Source organism: Notothenia coriiceps, unplaced genomic scaffold, assembly GCF_000735185.1.
Source record: "Notothenia coriiceps isolate Sejong01 unplaced genomic scaffold, NC01 NC01_scaffold00037520, whole genome shotgun sequence".
In the NCBI taxonomy this organism is placed as follows: domain Eukaryota; kingdom Metazoa; phylum Chordata; class Actinopteri; order Perciformes; family Nototheniidae; genus Notothenia; species Notothenia coriiceps.
The window spans coordinates 239,967-258,359 of NW_011370221.1; the positions used below are offsets into that span (position 1 = coordinate 239,967).

General features: G+C 37.9%; 3 protein-coding genes and 1 long non-coding RNA gene across 4 annotated transcripts; 1 reads left to right on the forward strand and 3 right to left on the reverse strand.

Moving 5' to 3' along the window:
* Nucleotides 1-5,259, reverse strand: LOC104967683 (E3 ubiquitin-protein ligase XIAP-like). The gene is given in 10 exon segments (XM_010797195.1): nucleotides 1-70; nucleotides 162-260; nucleotides 917-1,130; nucleotides 1,132-1,269; nucleotides 1,271-1,318; nucleotides 1,321-1,370; nucleotides 1,483-1,500; nucleotides 2,156-2,216; nucleotides 2,380-2,664; nucleotides 5,104-5,259. Coding segments are annotated over 9 exon segments (885 nt in total). The 5' UTR covers nucleotides 2,620-2,664; nucleotides 5,104-5,259; the 3' UTR covers nucleotides 1-53.
* Nucleotides 5,260-6,920: 1,661 nt separating this feature from the next.
* Nucleotides 6,921-11,712, reverse strand: psmd10 (proteasome 26S subunit, non-ATPase 10). The gene is made up of 5 exons (XM_010797191.1): nucleotides 11,484-11,712; nucleotides 11,286-11,384; nucleotides 10,119-10,265; nucleotides 8,841-9,007; nucleotides 6,921-7,392 (listed from the first exon to the last, which is right to left on the reverse strand). The coding sequence occupies exons 1-5, from the start codon at nucleotides 11,595-11,597 to the stop codon at nucleotides 7,239-7,241; spliced, it is 681 nt and encodes a 226-aa protein (XP_010795493.1). The 5' UTR covers nucleotides 11,598-11,712; the 3' UTR covers nucleotides 6,921-7,238.
* A 242-nt stretch (nucleotides 11,713-11,954) lies between these two features.
* LOC104967678 (uncharacterized) lies at nucleotides 11,955-12,945 on the forward strand. Its single transcript, XR_800753.1, has 3 exons — nucleotides 11,955-12,124; nucleotides 12,314-12,400; nucleotides 12,856-12,945. It is a non-coding gene; the product is annotated as an uncharacterized lncRNA (long non-coding RNA).
* Nucleotides 12,946-15,658: 2,713 nt separating this feature from the next.
* On the reverse strand, nucleotides 15,659-18,143 carry LOC104967679 (eukaryotic translation initiation factor 4E-binding protein 3-like). Its single transcript, XM_010797192.1, has 2 exons — nucleotides 17,723-18,143; nucleotides 15,659-16,011 (listed from the first exon to the last, which is right to left on the reverse strand). Exons 1-2 carry the CDS (start codon nucleotides 17,853-17,855, stop codon nucleotides 15,674-15,676), a joined length of 471 nt encoding a protein of 156 aa, XP_010795494.1. The 5' UTR covers nucleotides 17,856-18,143; the 3' UTR covers nucleotides 15,659-15,673.
* Nucleotides 18,144-18,393: the final 250 nt, after the last annotated feature.

Sequence of the window (18,393 nt, forward strand, 5' to 3'; positions counted from 1 at the left end):
CGTCCGAGGGTCTTGGAGCTGGATGTGTTTAACAAATTCTTGTCCTTTTTCTGCTAACAGGAAACTGCATCCTGTTTAAAAAAAATCAGAAAAAAGTGTGGTTAGAACTAAATCTACCATACATTTTAGGAATTAGAAAGAGGGACCTCATAGTTGGTTACCCAGGGTGTGTTTGTCATGTTCTTCCCAAGGTCTTCCTTCAGGTTGCCATCCTTTCAAACCTCCATCACGCGGAAACACAGGACCCTGTCTTCTTGCACCTGCAAGGACACAAACAATTAAATCTTTTGTGCAATTATACCCAAACTATCATTAAACATCAGATTTTTTTTTTTTTACTTCTCCATCATGGTCTGTGGGCCACATGTGTGTGTTAAGGATGGGGGCAAGCATGAATATGATGTGATCAGTGGGGATGAAGTATTGTTTATAGTAGCGGGGTGGGGGGAATAATCGATACCGGCATAGTATCGTGTACTTTGCATGGCGATATTGTAACGATACATGGACGCCAAGTATTGATATTATTATTAATATAAACTATTCATATTGGAAAATCCAAATTAAAGTTTTGGAACAATTGCTTTTTCAATACAACTAGAATGCTGAGCCATGGGTAAAGTCGTGGGATTGGCAGGAAGTAAAGTCAAAACAAAGATGGAGTCAGCAGAGAAAAGAATCAGAAATGCGCCGGTCGCGTTTAAATCCGTATCGCAATAACATAGCATATCGTAGAATCGCAGCTTGCATAGGTTACAGCTTATTTTTGGAATAAATAAAAAATTGTGCTAACATGTTGAAAATATTGAAAGTAGGGTATTCAAACCCTTACTCACTCAGTACAATTAATATGATACATTTATAAAACAAAACAAAGCAATAAATGCTCAGAAGAAAGTCTTCATCACTGCTCTACCTGTGCTGTAGAAGCCAGCTCTGGCCAGCCTCTCGGGGTCAATAGGGTGCTGAACAGCCGCGAAAGCTAGCAAGCCTCTCTTCATAACTCCCCATCCTGGGCTCGAAACGTTTGCCTGTTGTCTACTCCCACAATCCCTCCTCCACCGTCCCCCCGCTAATGGGACCTTGCCAACATCATTGCCAAGGATGAACGAGCATCTGGGAAATGTTTGGCGTGTTCTCTCCCCAGGCGGTGTCTCCCGCGTCCCAGCCCCCCAGCATGTTGTTGCAGCAGAAACACTGCAACGTGGTCTACTTCACCCTAGGTAAAATAAGGCCGGCTTGGGCCAGGTCTTGGGGTCTCACTGGAGCCAGTAGAGGGCCAGGCAGAGAAGGTCCGAAGCCGGGCCTCCTCGCTCCTCACATGTGAGGGACCATCGGGTAGGTGCTTTCATCAACTACCTCTCCCACTTCTCAAATCGAAACTCCATGTCTTCTGCTTCTTCGTTGTAGGTGGAACCGTTAGTCAGGGCTGGTATCAAAACTTTGTGTTGAAATGGTTGCGGTGGATGCAGCTCAGACAACCTGCAATGATGGGGAAACCTGAAATAAAAATTCAAAATTATTTATTGTCATAATGCACAATAGGTAACAGCTAGGGCTGCTCGATTATGGCAAAAATCATAATCTCGATTATTTGGGTTCAATAATTGATATCACGATATTAAAAAACGATTATTCCATTTACTTTGAAAACATCCATTTATTGAAAAAAAAAATGTGAACAGTATGTTTTTAACAGTTGATTACTCTGAACTCTAAGTATAATTCAACTGAAAAACCAATTAAAACAATTAAAAAAAAAAAAATTATCGTTTATTTCGATTATGTTGTTTTTATAATCGTTGTAATCCAAAATCGTAATTGCGATTAAAATGCGATTAATTGAGCAGTCCTAGTTACAATACGCTAATTATATTAGACATATAATACATTATTATAATGGAAATGTATTACACATGACCTAAAAAAACAAATTAAAAAAACAGTGAAAGAGACAAAATGGTGCAAGTAAGTGCCAGGAATAATAAAAGTATAATTATAAAAAAAGAAAAAAAAAGAGAATGTTCAGTTTAAAAATATTGTATTGTACTTTTAAGGACATGATTCACCATTGTTTTGTCGTTAACACATGCAATCTCTCAAAAGCATGTGCATTTTTGGTGATATTTTACCTTGGACAGTGTAAATGTGTTACACTGGAAACATAAAGTGTTGAGAGTAACATTTTCCAATGGTTTCCTGAATGAATGTTGTTGCTGTGTTAATAAAGAACACACACATTGTTGTGTGTTGTTCGCATAATTAAATGCTACAGTTAACTTTATTATCTGTAGATCTGAGAATATAAGGGATTAGTATGAATTAGAACAGGATGAAAACCTAAAAGATAAACCATGTTCGTTTTTTCATTATGATTACCTCTATATGCCTCTCCACAGGCGTGTCTCCCCTGCACCAGTTCTCCACGGTCATCCCGCAGCTGAAACATTGGACACGGTCAGCGTAGCCGGTGAAGTAGAAGCCGGCGCGGGCAAGTCTTTCTGCGGACACCTGCTGGGCCAGGCTGGAGCCGCGGAATGAGTCCAGGCGAATGTTTATCTGGGAGAAATCAGCCATGTGATCTGTCTCCAAATCGCTGTCTTGTCTGAGATCACACATGATGGAACCAGGGAGGAAACTGCTGAAACTTGGTGGACCAAATGTCTACACATGAAATAGAAGAAAAAAAGGTATTAAAGGTATTAAAGTACATTTTGTCCAGCAAAAGGGTCAGTTAATATCAGAGAAAGCTTGCTACACGTTTAGCACTCACTTAGTAAAAAGGTAAACAAAGTAGCTATGAGCTAACAGACTATAATTTAGCCAAAGCGTCAAAAAAGTATTTCGAAATCAATCAGTTTGGTGGTTTAATTGGGACTGTCTCCTCTTAGTTGACGAATCATTTGTTTTGGTCTTAGTTCAATAAGATTTCTTTATTTTTGTAATATATTTTAGTTTGCTGAATTGACTTACTTTCAAGAAAGCAGATATCTGGTAAACAAAGATTTAAAGCGTTTTGAAAGATTATTTTCTCTTGCCCCTGCCTTTTATTAAAATAACTATTCATATCTTACTGTAACATTTATTCTTGTACTTTATACCTCTGTTATTCTACTTCAGCTCATTTGAATATGTATTCACCTGGCTTTTTAATTACTTTCTTTAAAACTTGTAAAAATTACATTTTATAATGTGTCTCTTTTTGCCTTTTTAAATGCTATCAAGTTTTTTTTGTAAAGCCTTTAAATTGCCCTGTTGTTCAAATGTTATTTATAAATAAACTTGTCTTGCCTTAGTTGAGAAACTCATTCAAAACAGACCTTTCCAAAAAACGAATCCATGAATTGATCAAATGTTAGTCAATTTCTTGAACGTATTTCTGGGCCTACTCTCTATCAGCACAACCAGGCACATGGAGGGCCACTGCGCCTTTAAGAGAAACACTAAAGTGTGATCACGTGGTGCCATTGGACCATCCATGTGAGAGATGGGCACCAGAGACTCAGCAATGGCTTTCGGCTCAGTGCACTGCAATAAAATAGTCTGGCATCATACCTAAGGCCCACAATAATAACCCTTCCTTGGGGAAAAGAAAGGAGAGTCAGGTATTCACTGATAATCAAATAGGTCTAATAAGTATGTTTTATGTCCTACATACTTTAATAGACGAATTAGATAAAAGTGATTAAAAGTATCAGCATTACGCAGGTGTGGCATCCATTAAAGTAGACTAAGGTACAGAATGTGCGTTAGTCACAAGAGAAAATGTGTTGCAACACAGTAATCATGACACTGATACACACCTCAATTTATGCATATTTCACACAGGGGTGGAACTTTAAAGTTTTTCCTCTCCACATTGTTCACATAACCCATGAATTCCATTAGAATACAGCATAGGTATGAAGAATAACTTCTGTAGTGTAAAATATATTTGTTTTTTTTACCATCAGCTGTCTGTTAGAAGCTTTGGTCTGAAAATGGAAAGCAGTATCACATCTTGATAAAACGACTTACCTTCTGGCCACATTATATCATTGCTGAATACGCCGCTATTGATCTACTGCTATCTTTAAGATTGTACTATGTTTGTTTCAATGATGGGAGCCGCTTCTGATCTTTGAACTTTGTAACACGTCTGCATTCTTAAAAAAAAAACGCAATCACCAGATCAATAGCAACGTTTTGGGATGCATTTTGAATTTGATATAGTAAGACAAAAGGGGATTTTGTCTGAGGCATTTTGTATCTGAATCTGCAAGTTGATGGTGTCAGTATGAAACCTACTAGGTGGAAACCCTGACTCAGAAATCTGCATACCATCTTCACTTATAATAATGACCAGAAGTGGTGAAATTAAACTATTTACTGTGCTGGAGTACCATTTTGATGTAGTTTTACTTCACTTGAGTATTTTCATGTTATGCTACATTACATTTTGTAGGCAATTTTGTACTAGAAACCAATAACTCTCTGCATTTATACAATGCAGTATATCAAGGTATTTATATAAACCACACTTTTACCAAGTGCAACACTGACATTAATGTATTAATAATTATAACACAAAAATGTAATATTTTTAAATCTGATATGAGCCATACTGGAAAATGTACTTGAAGTATATTTTGATACCAATACTTTGTAAGTATTATTGCAACTTTCGTAAAAGATCTGAGTACTTCTTACACCTCTGATGGCCAGACCATAATGACTGATCTAGCAAACTCCAGAAAGGTCTCGCAGCTAGAAGCTTGACAATAGCTTCACAACCGTCCCATAGTCTCTGCCAGGTAAACACAGACTAAAGCAAACTGCTGCTCGCATCTGACAGCTGACACCATGCTAACACTACGTTCAGTTGTCAGACCAATAAAGCAATATACTGCCCTAAAAGTACGCATACCATCATTAACGTGTAGAAACAGTGGATTTGGACTTTGGCTTGTTCAGTCGAGCTGTAATGTTGGGTTTATAAAAGCAGATATAATCTAACCTAATGCTAGCTACAAACATTAGCTAGCTACGTTAGCTTGTCTAGTCTACGTAACGTGCGGACAAAAGTTACTTGATAAACTATCGCTGCAAAACTTAAATTATTACCTTAAAAGTTCAAAGTCAGTTCTTGTCTTCAATTTCAGCCAGTCTCTGGTGTGACCATAGCCTAAAGGGGAACGCAATGATTAAAGAGAATGTTTATTGACGCGCCCTCGCTTCCAGGAAGTGAAAGCAACTCATGCGCAGTTTGCGTGCGCACCTCTCCGCGTCCCTGCTGACCACTGACGTATTGAGAAGATAGGAATTTTTTGCGGGGGAAAAAATGAAACTTGTTAGCATGGGGGTTTTCAAGCGAAAGCACCAGTTTAGCGGTTAAACGTTACCTATGGGATTTCTGTGGTTGTCCATTTCCCCTCAAGACATTGAGAAACTCCAACTGTCTTATTATTTTGACTTACATATTCATTATTTTTGAGTCACTATCTCACTACTTTGAATAAGTATCTACAAAAAAACTAAATAGGCTTATGCATCATTTTGGTGAAAAGGCTACTTCTTGTGGAAAACAAAAATACAAAGTAACACAATTACTTCATACAATAATGTTCTTCCGATGGTTAGATTTCCCCGTGGCGAAGTCACGCCTATCTACTTCCGCCCCATGAAGTCAATGGGGAGAGAAAGATTATCTTTCGATCCCGTTTGAATTGTGCCACGAATTACACATATGATGTTTGTCAATCTTAACAAATAATTTCCATGTCAAAAAAGTCGCAGTTTGTCTTAAAACTGTTGAAATATAAGACTATGAAAAATACGCAACTAGAAAGACTACAAATCCCAGAGTTGCATAAGTGAATTTAGCTAGCTGACATTAACGTTACACATTACACTCGTGTTACTCACCGAAACCTTGTAAAGCCGGCTCTTACGGAACAGACTAACTCCCCTTTTGTGTATGTACAGTTCTCAACATGGCCAGACTTTTAGTGATTTTAATCTCTTTTCGCTTCATTCTGAAAGAAAGAGGTGAAATGTGCTAACGTGACGGCCATCTTGGTGTTGGTGACGTATAAAAAGACCAGAGTTGTAGTTCATTGAGCGCTTCACACACAAAAATGTGTTACTTCAGTTTTACGACACATTTTTATTTTTTTGACTTTCAAAATGATCTTTTAAATTGACAAACATCATGTGTAATTTGTTGCACAATTCAAACGGGATCAAAAGATAATCTTTCTCTCTATATTGACTTCAATACATACTTTTTCCGAAATAAGGACCCATGGAGTACCCCCCGGAAGGGGAGGGACTTCGCCAGTCAATAGCTTTGGAAAAACATGCATTTGCAAAATTGTTGTGAATATTGTTAATGGAAAATGTTCATAACCTTCATGTCCAACAGTATTGTATCAACATAGCTTCACACATCAATGGTCTGGTCTCCCACTAGTTATACTGCAACATCTATTTTGAAAAAAAATGCTTTTGAATCATTTAGTTGAATTTCTCTAAGCAACAACTCCACTGTTATAGAGTGAAGTGTTACCACAATCACTTAATACTTGTATGGTGTCCTATTGGTTATACTACAACACTTACTTTAAAGAAATATGCTTTTGAATCATTTTGGTGATTTTTTCTTTTTGGAAATATTCAACAACTCCAATGTTATACAGTGATGTGCTACCAAAATTACTTCTTACATGAATGGTCTCTTGTTGGCTATATTACACCAACAAGTTTTGGTTCTCTCTCAATTAGTTTTCAGCCATACAAGGCAGGATTTTTCATCAGGAAAAAGTTCTTAAACTCTACTGTACATTAACTTCTCAGCATCAGACAGACAGAGTTAGCAACTAGCTGAAGCATTTAACAGCTAAAGAGCATGACATTTCACTCAGGAGTTGGCCAAAAACACATATTGAATGTTTTGCTGGATTTAATGAGCGCATGTACAACAGATAAACACATCCTCAACTATTTTAACAGGCCTGAAAACATATTTTAATTGGTCATTTAAATCAAACTTGTTGCACAGGATACTGTTTTTGATCAGACATCTAAGTTCAGAGCAGTTTCAGTGCCCCATCAAAGGGTCTGAAAACAATGAAGTACAGACCAGCTCATCTTTGACCTGTTACACATCTGACTATCACTCCAGGGATGACAGACTGGGAGGAGATTTCTAATGATGGTGGGGATCAGAGCAGGAGTGAGACATGGGGTCATTAAATGAATCATCCCTCAACAATCCGGCGCAGAACGTTGCCCAGGCCGCCCTTGGCTAGCTGTAGCGGGGTCTTCTCCTCCTTGTTCTCAATGTAGATGCTGGCCCCATGCTCCACCAGCATCTTGGCTGCTTCAACACGCTCCTCCTCGCACGCCAGATGGCTGGGGAAAAAAAGCAGAATTATAAATACAAAGATGCTTTTCTTTTCTTTTTTTTAATTTAAATTGTGATTGCAGTCCATGCTAAATTCTAATCACCTTCATTATATTAGGCCAGGGTTCTGCAACCTTTTTGACCAAAAGAGCCATTTTGCCCCCTTTTCCACCAATTTTTTTAGTCTGGAGCCGCAAAACATATTTGATAGCTTGATAGCCTATAATATTGTATATATTGTTATATCATAGACAAAAACTATAGTTTATTTGCATGTATTATTTATTACATTATAGAAAACTGTTTACATCTAATAATAAACCAATAACTCGCATAAGGAGAATTAAAAAAAATACACAGGCCTACTTTAAAATAAATAAAACCTATAGCTGCACCCTAAAAATAGTTGTGATTGAATTATGACTGAACATCGTTAGNTGTCTTCCTTTTCCGTGTTTTTCCTCCAATACGTAAAGGCTGCAGCACCTTTGACAACTTCTCTCTAAATATCAAATATACCGGTAAGCCAGCATCGTTTGCTGTGAAAGTATAACTCTAACCACGCAGAATTAAACCCTCTGTGTCCCTCCGATACTTTTATTTTCTTTGATTTATCCATAGTTCGCTCATCGAGCCGGGGATCAGGTTATTCGCCTGCAAGAAAAGGTGCTGGCGCGAGACCCTCGCAGGATATAACGCATATTTTAGTTGACCTAATTAAAACCGTTTATTTTTATTTTGTATGTGTCACAGTATCACCTCAAAATACAAGATACGAAACCAACCATGCAACAAAATATAAATAGTCCTACAAATATTTATATTTTATTTCCTTCTTATTTTTGTCTAAGCTCAAGGGAGCCAGTGTAGAGGGCTTAAAGAGCCGCAGGTTGCAGACCCCTGTATTAGGCCAAAGGTGAACATATCTAAGACAAACATTCACACATTGGGATTACTGTAATTCTCTAAAGATAAGTGAGAAAATATTATTTACATTTTGTTGAATTTACACTTTAGGGCAGGGTTTTCTTTTAACATTTTAGAGTTTGCATACCCCCTTAATAATCAGGAAATCATCGTTCATAAATTGTTTGCAAATATAGGGGAATATGCACTGTGTGTTGCCATGTGTTTTAATGTTTGGGGTTTAAACACTTCTGCCTTGTGATTGTGCCCTAAAGTTAAGCAAGTGTGATGTGAGGTTAAATTAGTAGAGCTAAATGAAGGGGTGGTTGTGTGGATGTATAACACTCAATAAAATATATTCTAAAGCAAATGATATCCCCAGTTTAAAATACTACATTTAACTTTTTACTGATGTTTTTTTCCACCCCCAGAAATATCTCCAAAACTCCAGGTTGAGAACGACTGCTTTAAGGGCTGGTAGTTTTAAACTCTAGCCTACAGTATTTGAAAGCCCCAATGTAGTATAAGTCAAATACGTATCCACACGTACAGTGGTGTGTTGCCCTGTGAGTCCTGGATGTTGGTGGAGGCGCTCTGTTTGAGCAGCAGCTGGATGAGGTGGTGGTTGCCCTTGGCAGACGCTCTGTGAAGGGGAGTGGACTCGTATCTGTCGCTGATATTGGGGTCTGCTCCGCTTTCCAACAACAGCTGGGCGATCTATAAAGAGAGGAAAGATTTGGTAGTAAAACGTCAGTGAAAGTATCCTACTAACACTGACTTCCCATTTATATGAAAAACACATCTTCAGATCCTGTTGTGTAGGTTTCAAAATGGCATGCCACAGGTAAAATGTCAAACTCCATGTTAATGCATTGTAGGCATCTTGTGTTACTGTGACTTGCTGCATGTTTTTGTCCCCTGCAGGGGTAAACAATGTACACCAACATATTTTCTCCCAATTCAATACTAAATACAAAAAAAAAGACAAGTGTATTTAGGGTTATACATTACAACTTTTCTTTAGAAAAATGGAAGCATTCTCGGGATGAGTTTTCAAGTTTTTTTACATATTTATTTATACATCGAACATTTATTGGTGGCCACTATATTAGGTACACCAGTACAATCTAGAAACATCCAACACTGCTGTTCTGAAATAATGTTAATTTATACGAGTTCTTTAATGTGTTTTTATTTTTACACAATCAAAGAGGAGTTTATTCAATCCTCGTTCAGCAATGAGGTCATAGTTAGTTGTGGTGTTGCACTCGATTGCATTATATCGAAGGACTTTCTAATATTCTGCCCCAGTCCTAAGAAATACACATTAAAGATATTTCTCAATAAAATGTAGCCTGATCGTGCTGTTGTTCTCAAATATTACTAAATGCAAAAAGAAGTTGATAGAAATTATATCCTGCAGCATATGTATTATCCAAGTGATCATTCTACCCCCAACAGCAAAGTAAACAAATATTATATGATATCATGTGGCCAGAAGGTAAGTCGTTTTATCAAGATATGATACTGCTTTCCATTTTCAGACCAAAGCTTCTAATACACAGCTGATGGTAAAAAAAACAACAAAAAAACATATTTGACACTACAGAAGTTATTCTTCATACCTATGCTGTACTCTAATGGGATTCATGGGTTATGTGAAAAATGTGGAGAGGAACAACTTTAAAGTTCCACCCCTGTGTGAAATATATACAGTATATAGCATCATGAAAACACTTAATACAAGTTTAGGATTACAAGCATGAAGTATAGTCTTCTTCATGAGATCGGAGTATCAGTCAAAGTAACTACAACCTGGGAGCCTTACCTCATATCTGTCTTTGGAGGCGGCATAGTGCAGAGCTGTGCATCCATTTTGGTTCACTGAATTCAGCTGAGCTCCTTTGGATATTAAAGCCTTCACTATGTCCTCTCTGCCTGCTGACGCTGCGATGTGGAGAGGGGTCCACAAAGCCTGGGAAGCAAAACATCACATGTTGTCAATCCATAACAGAAAGTGAATTGGATCATCTTTAGATTACACAATATTATGTCTGTTCACGTTCTACAACATGGCATTCGGATTTATACATATTTTGTCATTTATTTTACATCTTATAGACATTTAAAATGTAAAAACTACAAGATTACAAACGTTTTATATACAATCTTTAACTAACTTTATAGACCAACATTATGAGCTAATGCAAAATAGCTAAACTACAAAATTAAACACTATTGAATTTATAGGTTAAGATATCCAGCAGTAGTAAACAAAGTAATACAAATGAGTGCCACTTTTACCAGCTTAATGTGAGAGACACATTAAAGCATCAATAATCATAATATCGAAAATTAAGAGTGTTTGAACATTTGAGCCGAGAGACTGGAGGCCATCTTGGATTAGACCTCTCACGGTCCTCACAGGTCAAATGTGACTTCCCTCCACATCTGAAAATAAACCTTATGGTATGTACCAACTATGTTAGAAATGTCACGCTTTTCTCATAAAATGCACAATTGTTATAATATGAGAGCTTATCTGCTGTACTATAATGCAGTTATTTAATATTCATGATTCTGAAATGGGCGATTAGGAGAACTTTACATTTTGGTAGTTTGAGTATTTGCCAATATGTGTTTAATTTTAAGTAGGCTTTTTAATACAGGACTTTTACTCTATTTGTTTACTTGTGTGTATTTTTGAAAATATTGGTTTTGCTATTTAAACTATTTAAGTACTTCTTCCACAACTGTAAAAAAATCAATTCTACTACATTTTCTTTACATGGTTATTATAAATGCAACGTCTCTAAAAGCAAGAGGGTTTAGAGAGACACGTTTAAGTTATTCATTATTCTCGAATGTGTATCAAGTTGGGTATTTGCTGTAGTATAAGGACAATAGTATATAATACTAACTGCTATGCACTACATTAGAGGACAAAAATACTGCAACCAAACATTTGTAAACATTTAGTTGTAGAAGTGCCTACATCATCTTGCAGATTCACTTCCACTCCCAGGTCCAGCAGAAACTCCACAATGTTGGTGTGTCCAGCTGAACAAGCCCAGTGCAGAGCGGTTCTACAGTCCTGAAACCACAGGAAACGGTGGGTGAATCCCTAGAATGCTTAAAAGATGTGAACAATTTCCCTTGACTTGTGTCTTTATTTTAAAACATTCATTCTTACCTGGTCCGTTTTGCAGGCAAGCGATTTATCAGCCAGGATGCACTCTTTTAATTTTTCAAACTCCCCCGTGAAAGCTAAATTACAGACCTTTACATTTGATACAGTGCTCTCCATTGTTAAAAATAATTCAAGATATAAACAATGTACACAGTAGTTAGCAAAGTGGGGTTGTTTCAGGTTGTTTGAGCGGTGCAGCCGTGACTCAGGAAACTATGAACTCTACTTCCGCTCTTTCGTTATATTCACCCTTCAAAGTAAAATACTATCAGCGGCATCACCCGACGTTGAGGCTAAATTCGTATGTGGTTCTATTATTAATTGGATTATATTATTACATTTGTATCACTTGTCAAATATAATTTGTGTAACACGGTATTCATAGTCTTGAAACCACGCTATCAGAGGCCCTCGTTGCATATAAAACACACACACACGTTTTATTTTGGTAGGTATAGTTAGTGCCCAGAGGAAGTAATTCATGCGTCAAAATGGCAGCGTTGGATGCTAAATCCAAATGAACAAGAAAAGAAACGCTACCTTAATTGACGCTCACATTATTTTTCACTATACTATTCGATAATAGTTCATACATCCAGAGTTGTTCCGCTCCATACAACTCTAAAATGGCTAGCCCGCTGCTGGTAAGTTTGAAACTTGTGCTACACTTTATGCTGAAAGGAACTAGCTAACGCGTTGTTTTGCTAGCTAGTAGGTAACGTCACTTTCCAATGTGCGACTTTTAAAATGCATTGACCGTCTCACACACCTTGTCATGTTTGTTTATTTTAAACATTTGCTATTAGCTTTCAATAAGTGATTTTTCACTCTAGAATTTCAGGACCCATGTCGACCAGTCATGCCGATATTCAGAAGAATTTGTCAACATTTATTACGACTGCATGGATAAGAAAAGAAGGGTGAGTGATGGTCTTGTTTTGTTGTCTGAAATGGGAAACACAAATACTCCAGTTATTATAAATCATTTGTCTGAGGTCATTTAAGCCTGACTAATACATCGACATGTGTAGATCATTCGGTGAATTATAAGATTGTGTCCATTGTAGGCCACCATAGTGAGTGCGCCACCCTGTGACGTGTTGTGGGTTATAGTCACTTTGTCAGTTACCTGCTGGACGTTCACAATAAAGCAGCTACATTGAGCTACTGTGTGTTCAATGTACATAACACTACCAGTAAAATGTTTGGACACACCTTCTCATTCGAAGTTTTGTATTTATTTAAATTTTGTCTACACTCTAGATTTATACTGAAGACATCAAAACTATAAAAGAACACATTTGAAATTATCTAGTTAACAAAAAAGTGTAAAAATAATCCAGAATATGATTTATATTTTTGCTGGCTACTGCAGACCTACATTCCAGGTGACGACCTCATGAAGCTGACAAGCCAAGAGTGTGCAAAGCTGTCATCAAGGCAAAACGGGGCTACTTTGAAGAATATAAAATAAAAATCATATTCTGGATTTCTTAACACTTTTTTGTTAACTAGATAATTCCATATGTGTTCTTTCATAGTTTTGATGTCTTCAGTATTAATACACAAAGTAGAAACACATTAAAATAAACAAAAATCATTGAATCAGAAGGTGTGTCCAAACTTTTGACTGGTACTGTATGTAAAGAAGTAAAACTTCTACAACATGGACATCAGAGATATCGGTATTTGGGAATATATCAGATACTGAAGGCTCATCTCAATTGAATATTTCACCTCCTCCTTTCCCTCACTCGCGTCCCTTCCTTGCGTCTTTGCTCCGCCTCCATAGGATGCGAGCGAGAGACACGAGGAGGAGACGCGAGGACAAAGGAGTCCTCAGGTATTAATTGGGACGTTAATGATGACATGTGCACAGCTGTATCCCCTCTCATCGGGCTTAACTGAATAACCCTTTAGAACCGGCCCATTTCTGGTTAAATATTTATTTAAATATTCATTTAAATAAATATTTAACCAGAAATGGGCCGGTTCTAAAGGGTTATTCAGTTAAGCCCGATGAGAGGGGATACAGCTGTGCACATGTCATCATTAACGTNTTTTTTAATGTAACCGAATTTGTGTTCTTTGAAATTGAAAAGGATAATCGCATTGTGTTTGTTACTTTCGTTGCTGTTGTATATGTCTTAAGTGTAATTTGGCTTGGCTTCCTATTTATGGACATGTTTTTATTTTGAAGAGAGGTAGCGCTCTTGACAGGAAGTTGTTGTTGCTTTGAAAACAACGTGACTGAGATTAACGGAGAAAAGTAATATCTATATGAAGACGGAGAAAGTAAACGATAACGTTTATGGTTAAGTGTTAGCACCCCCCGAAGAGGCACAAGCTCTTACGTTAATATTGGAGATTTCAATAAATTAGAAAAAAAACGGGAAAAAAACAAACAAAACGAATAGTATTCCAACGAACAAATATTCGGATACAGCCCTACCCCGAACATGAAATACCGTCACGGAGTGCGTCGATGCACAAACTGTCATCCAGAGAACAGGAGGGTTTAGCTAGCGCCTCACTGCAATCTTTAAAGGTCGTTTTTCTCAAAATGAGTTTTTTCTCCTACTCAGAGTTTGAAATGTCCACTTCAGTAGCACTTACATACACCAAACCTTCCAGTTATATTCCTATCAATATTATGAAGGCTTTTACAGAAGGGTTTGTTCATATATCATTCATAGCCTGAATTATATAACACAAAAATTGATATTTTAGGGCTGTTGACAGTATTTTCTGATTTATGGAGTGATAAAAAGAGATATCCAAAATCCCTTCTGTAAAAGCCTTAGATACTAATATGACTACAAAATGAAACAAGAATTTTGAACCTGGCTTTATCCAAAGTTCAGATTTCGGTTCCTGAAATGTGTTAAAATATGCGCATATTTCATGAGATAATGGTGCTATATATATATTTTTTAAAACACCTTGAATTTCAGGGGGGCGCGGGGCTCCATTGGCGCGACACGGGGCTCCGTTGGCGGGGCTCAGCGCCACTCCAAGACAATGGTAGGGGAAACACTGGGATGTCTGATGGTGATAGCTGCGTTTTGTGATTATTGCGTAATAAGTCACTAGCCTAGTTTCCAAAGCATGATAATACCGATGGAGTCGAAAGACTGAACTAACACGTGGCGATAATGACTGAGCACTCCTGTCCCGACCTTTAACCAATTGTGCTGCAAAAAAAATGCAGCCATGATATTGCTGGGACACATGCTGCACCTAACTGCAGTACATGTTTGATACTCATGACGACGTAACATTCAGTTAGTATCTAAAAGAAAAAACTTGAAAACAGGGCTGCACAGTTCATTGAAATTCTATCTTAATTGCACTATGGATCTATATTCAAATCACAGGAAGCACAATGTTTGTTAAATGCTAAATACATGTTTATATATTATTATGAATTAAGTACTATGGAGCTGCAGAGATATCCCAGCCTACAGACTAGGGCTGTGCAATTAAATCGTATTTTCATCTCGATTTTGGCTTGCAACGATTACGAAAACAGCGTAATCGAAATAAAACGATTATTTTTGCTGATTTTCTTTATTCTCCGGACCCTAGCGTACAGTCAACTTTTACTAACTCGTCAAGCCGGAGCCTCTAAACTACTTCCTGTTTCCGGATAAGGGGTTACCAAAATAAGAGTACTGCGTGTAGTAGTATAATTCAACATTACAGGTTGTGAGTGACATTAGTTATCATATGTATATATGTTTAGTAGGATGTGGAAGTGCGCTTCATTGGTATTTTGATATTATTTATTTAAATGTGGATATAATGTATATTTTTAGTTTTTTGTATTGGTTTTTCAGTTGAATTATACTTAAAGTTCAGGGTAATCAACTGTTAAAAACATACTGTTCAAATTATTATTATTTTTATTTTTTAAAGTTCAATAAATTGATGTTTTCAAGTCAATGAATAATCGTATTTAATAATTGTGATATCAATATTGACCAAAAATAATCTTGATTATGATTTTTGCCATAACCGAGCAGCCCTAGTACAGACCGAACCAAACGTATGTCTGGTAACGAGCCTCTTGATCATTTTTAGATATTTTTCAATAATGATGCACAAATGACCTATCGCTTTTAAAATCGTAATAACCGCAATTATTTATTTTTGCCCCAATTCCTGCAGCCCAACACATCTGTAAAATCATTCTATGCATCGGGAAATTGATATGTGTTGTTAACCTCTTTTACATTAATTATTTTGATTTCATAAAACCACAAATGAATTAAAGATATATGGACAAGGACTGAACTGTGTGTTTGTTTACTGGTTAAGTCCACTCGTAAAAAGCAAGCGATAAATAGTTTACCTGCAATGTCTTTCTCTTCCTCTTCCTCCTCCTCTTTGAGATCCTGCAGTTTCCCCATGGGGTGTGAAGCAGGTACTGTTACCCCGGGAATCTGGGGAAGACAGCATGGGGGGGTACGGGCGATAGGAGAGTTTCGACAATCCATTAAGAACTTCCTGTCGTAGATGATGCGTGTACCTGTGTTTATGAGAAAGTAAAAGAAAGAAAATATTGTATTTGTCCTGGGGTAAACCAATATAAAACATACCAACTGCCGGAGTATCGAATTTATGATTATTTTTACAAAGTGCATCATGGCATGGTGCACATCTGGGGAGTGTTGTATCAGTATCTTCTACAGGAGGGGGTTTCAGTAGGATTCTGTTTGCGGTGCAGAGGGGAGGGCTGCTATGAGTTCTAGGAAATCAGAGTACAAAACCTTCTCTCTTTCAAGGGAGAGGCCTTGAGATTAAAACCACATGTTTGTCCTTTAACTGGGGAAACTCGATTGGCAGATGCTACATGTTTAGGTCTGCATCCAGGATCTGCTTTTCAAGTTTTTCCTCACAGCTGTGCCACGTATTAATCACCACACAAACACTGCTGCAACTCTCATGTGGTGAACTCCCAAACGGAAAAAAACAGCCTCATAAATGATGTGTTGTGATAACTTTGACCAGGATGTGACTTGGATCAAGGAGGGGACTGCTGCTTCTTTATTAGAGTTTGAACTAGCTCAACCTCGACACGAGGAAAAACACGTTATGTAATAGCTGTGGGGAGCAGCTCTTCCAGGACAAAGGGAAGCGGAGGGAGAACTGGGGCGAGGAAAGAGGGCTGGAATGCAAGCTATAGGCTAGCAATGCATTTAAAGCTTTAGAGTGGGTTATGTAAAAGAGGGGCCGGGCTAGCGACACATGGCAGGACCCCACTATAGGGACATGTGTTGCACATAAAGAGGAACAAGTCAAAACTGAGTTGCAAGTTGTTGTGCAATGTTTACCATAGCGATCAATGTTGGGCACACATTAAAACTGTGTTTATTTACACTTGTCTTAGTCCCATGCATTAGACATTTCCTTTGCCCCCCCTTCCACCGCCTCCTCTTAAACGTGTACAGAATGTTCTCTACAGTTCCTGAAATGCAAAGCAGACAGCAGAGGGGATAGGAGGGCCTCCACCTCCTCCACCATGGCAGGGGCCAATCACTGAACACAAACACACCCTCTTTAAATCACAAGTCATGGTTAGACAGCTATGTTGTCTTCAGACTTACGTGTGTGTTTCCGATCCAGCAACAAGTGACTGTTCAGCCCTCAATGCGTGTTTGTTTGTGTCATGTCAAGGTTTAAGCTGCCATTAGAAAAACATACTTGACATATCTGTTATTGTGTAGTATATTACATTGTATTTACTTGCTTGTAAAGCGCTTTGAGCACCAGGAAAATCGCTATATAAATGTAACGTATTATTATTATTGTAGTTTAAAACGTTATTATTAAAAAAAAGATGTTTTGCTCAATACTAAGTGTATGTGCATGTAATCTATGAAAAAGTACTTTTTGTTTCCATCAAAAAGCATTGCAAAAAGTCCTAAAATGACAGCTTGTTGACAACATGAGAGCTGCAGCCAACTGTCACCGTGCAGAATGTGAGCTACGCGACATTTGTATACAACTTATATCTTGTCATTGGTAAATTATAGTTAGACAACCACTTTGACACGCGTTTCAATCACTCTTGTACTGTTTGCAGCTTCTTTTCGTTGGGTTGTGTCCATTCGCACGAATTCACACGCTTTTCTTTAGCTAACTTTTTCTGGAAAGTTCCGTGATGAAAACTCATTTCCGAAAACAAAAGTAGCCTGGGTGAACCCTCGACAGAAAGCCTTGCACCCCGCGAGTCTTACCTCCAGGCGTGGTGGAAAACAGGGTGCCCCCGGGTGTCTGGCTGTAAATGTCGGGTAGCTGGGACCAGTCCTTCAGGGTGAGCACCCTGGTGGGGATGGGGCAGCTTTTAACTTCATTTGAGCCGGTCGACATGATAGCTTCTGCGTGGCTGCTGCAGGCGGAGTGGGACAAGTTACAACTGTTTATCAACGTCCTCAAACTCGCTATATAACGCTCGCGCACAGCCTTGAACGCTGACTTCAAAGTTGTAATTGTTTTACAACTTGCAGAAATTAAAGTAAACGTTGTGCTTTAACTTGTAAACAAAGAATTCAAAAAAGTTCAGAGTATGGGGCCCGGTGATGTCCGTCGCTACAAGCAGCTACCAAACGCTACCATGTGCAGTATTTGTAACACACACAGCTGAAGCAGCCACTCGTGATGTTTTGTGCAACAGCAATGAGACACGTGGTGGCGCAACGGCTTTTGGTGCGAGCGTTTTTATAAAGAGACAGTCCGTGAGGGCGGTGGTAACATTGAAGTGAACATTTTTTAACACTGTTAAGAATGTAAACACTGTCACTCATTCACCGCATACACTTCAAAATACTTATGTTCAGCCCTTTAATTTGGGTGCATATTATATTATGAACATTGAAATTGCAATCATTTTCACAGCGGGTTCATTATT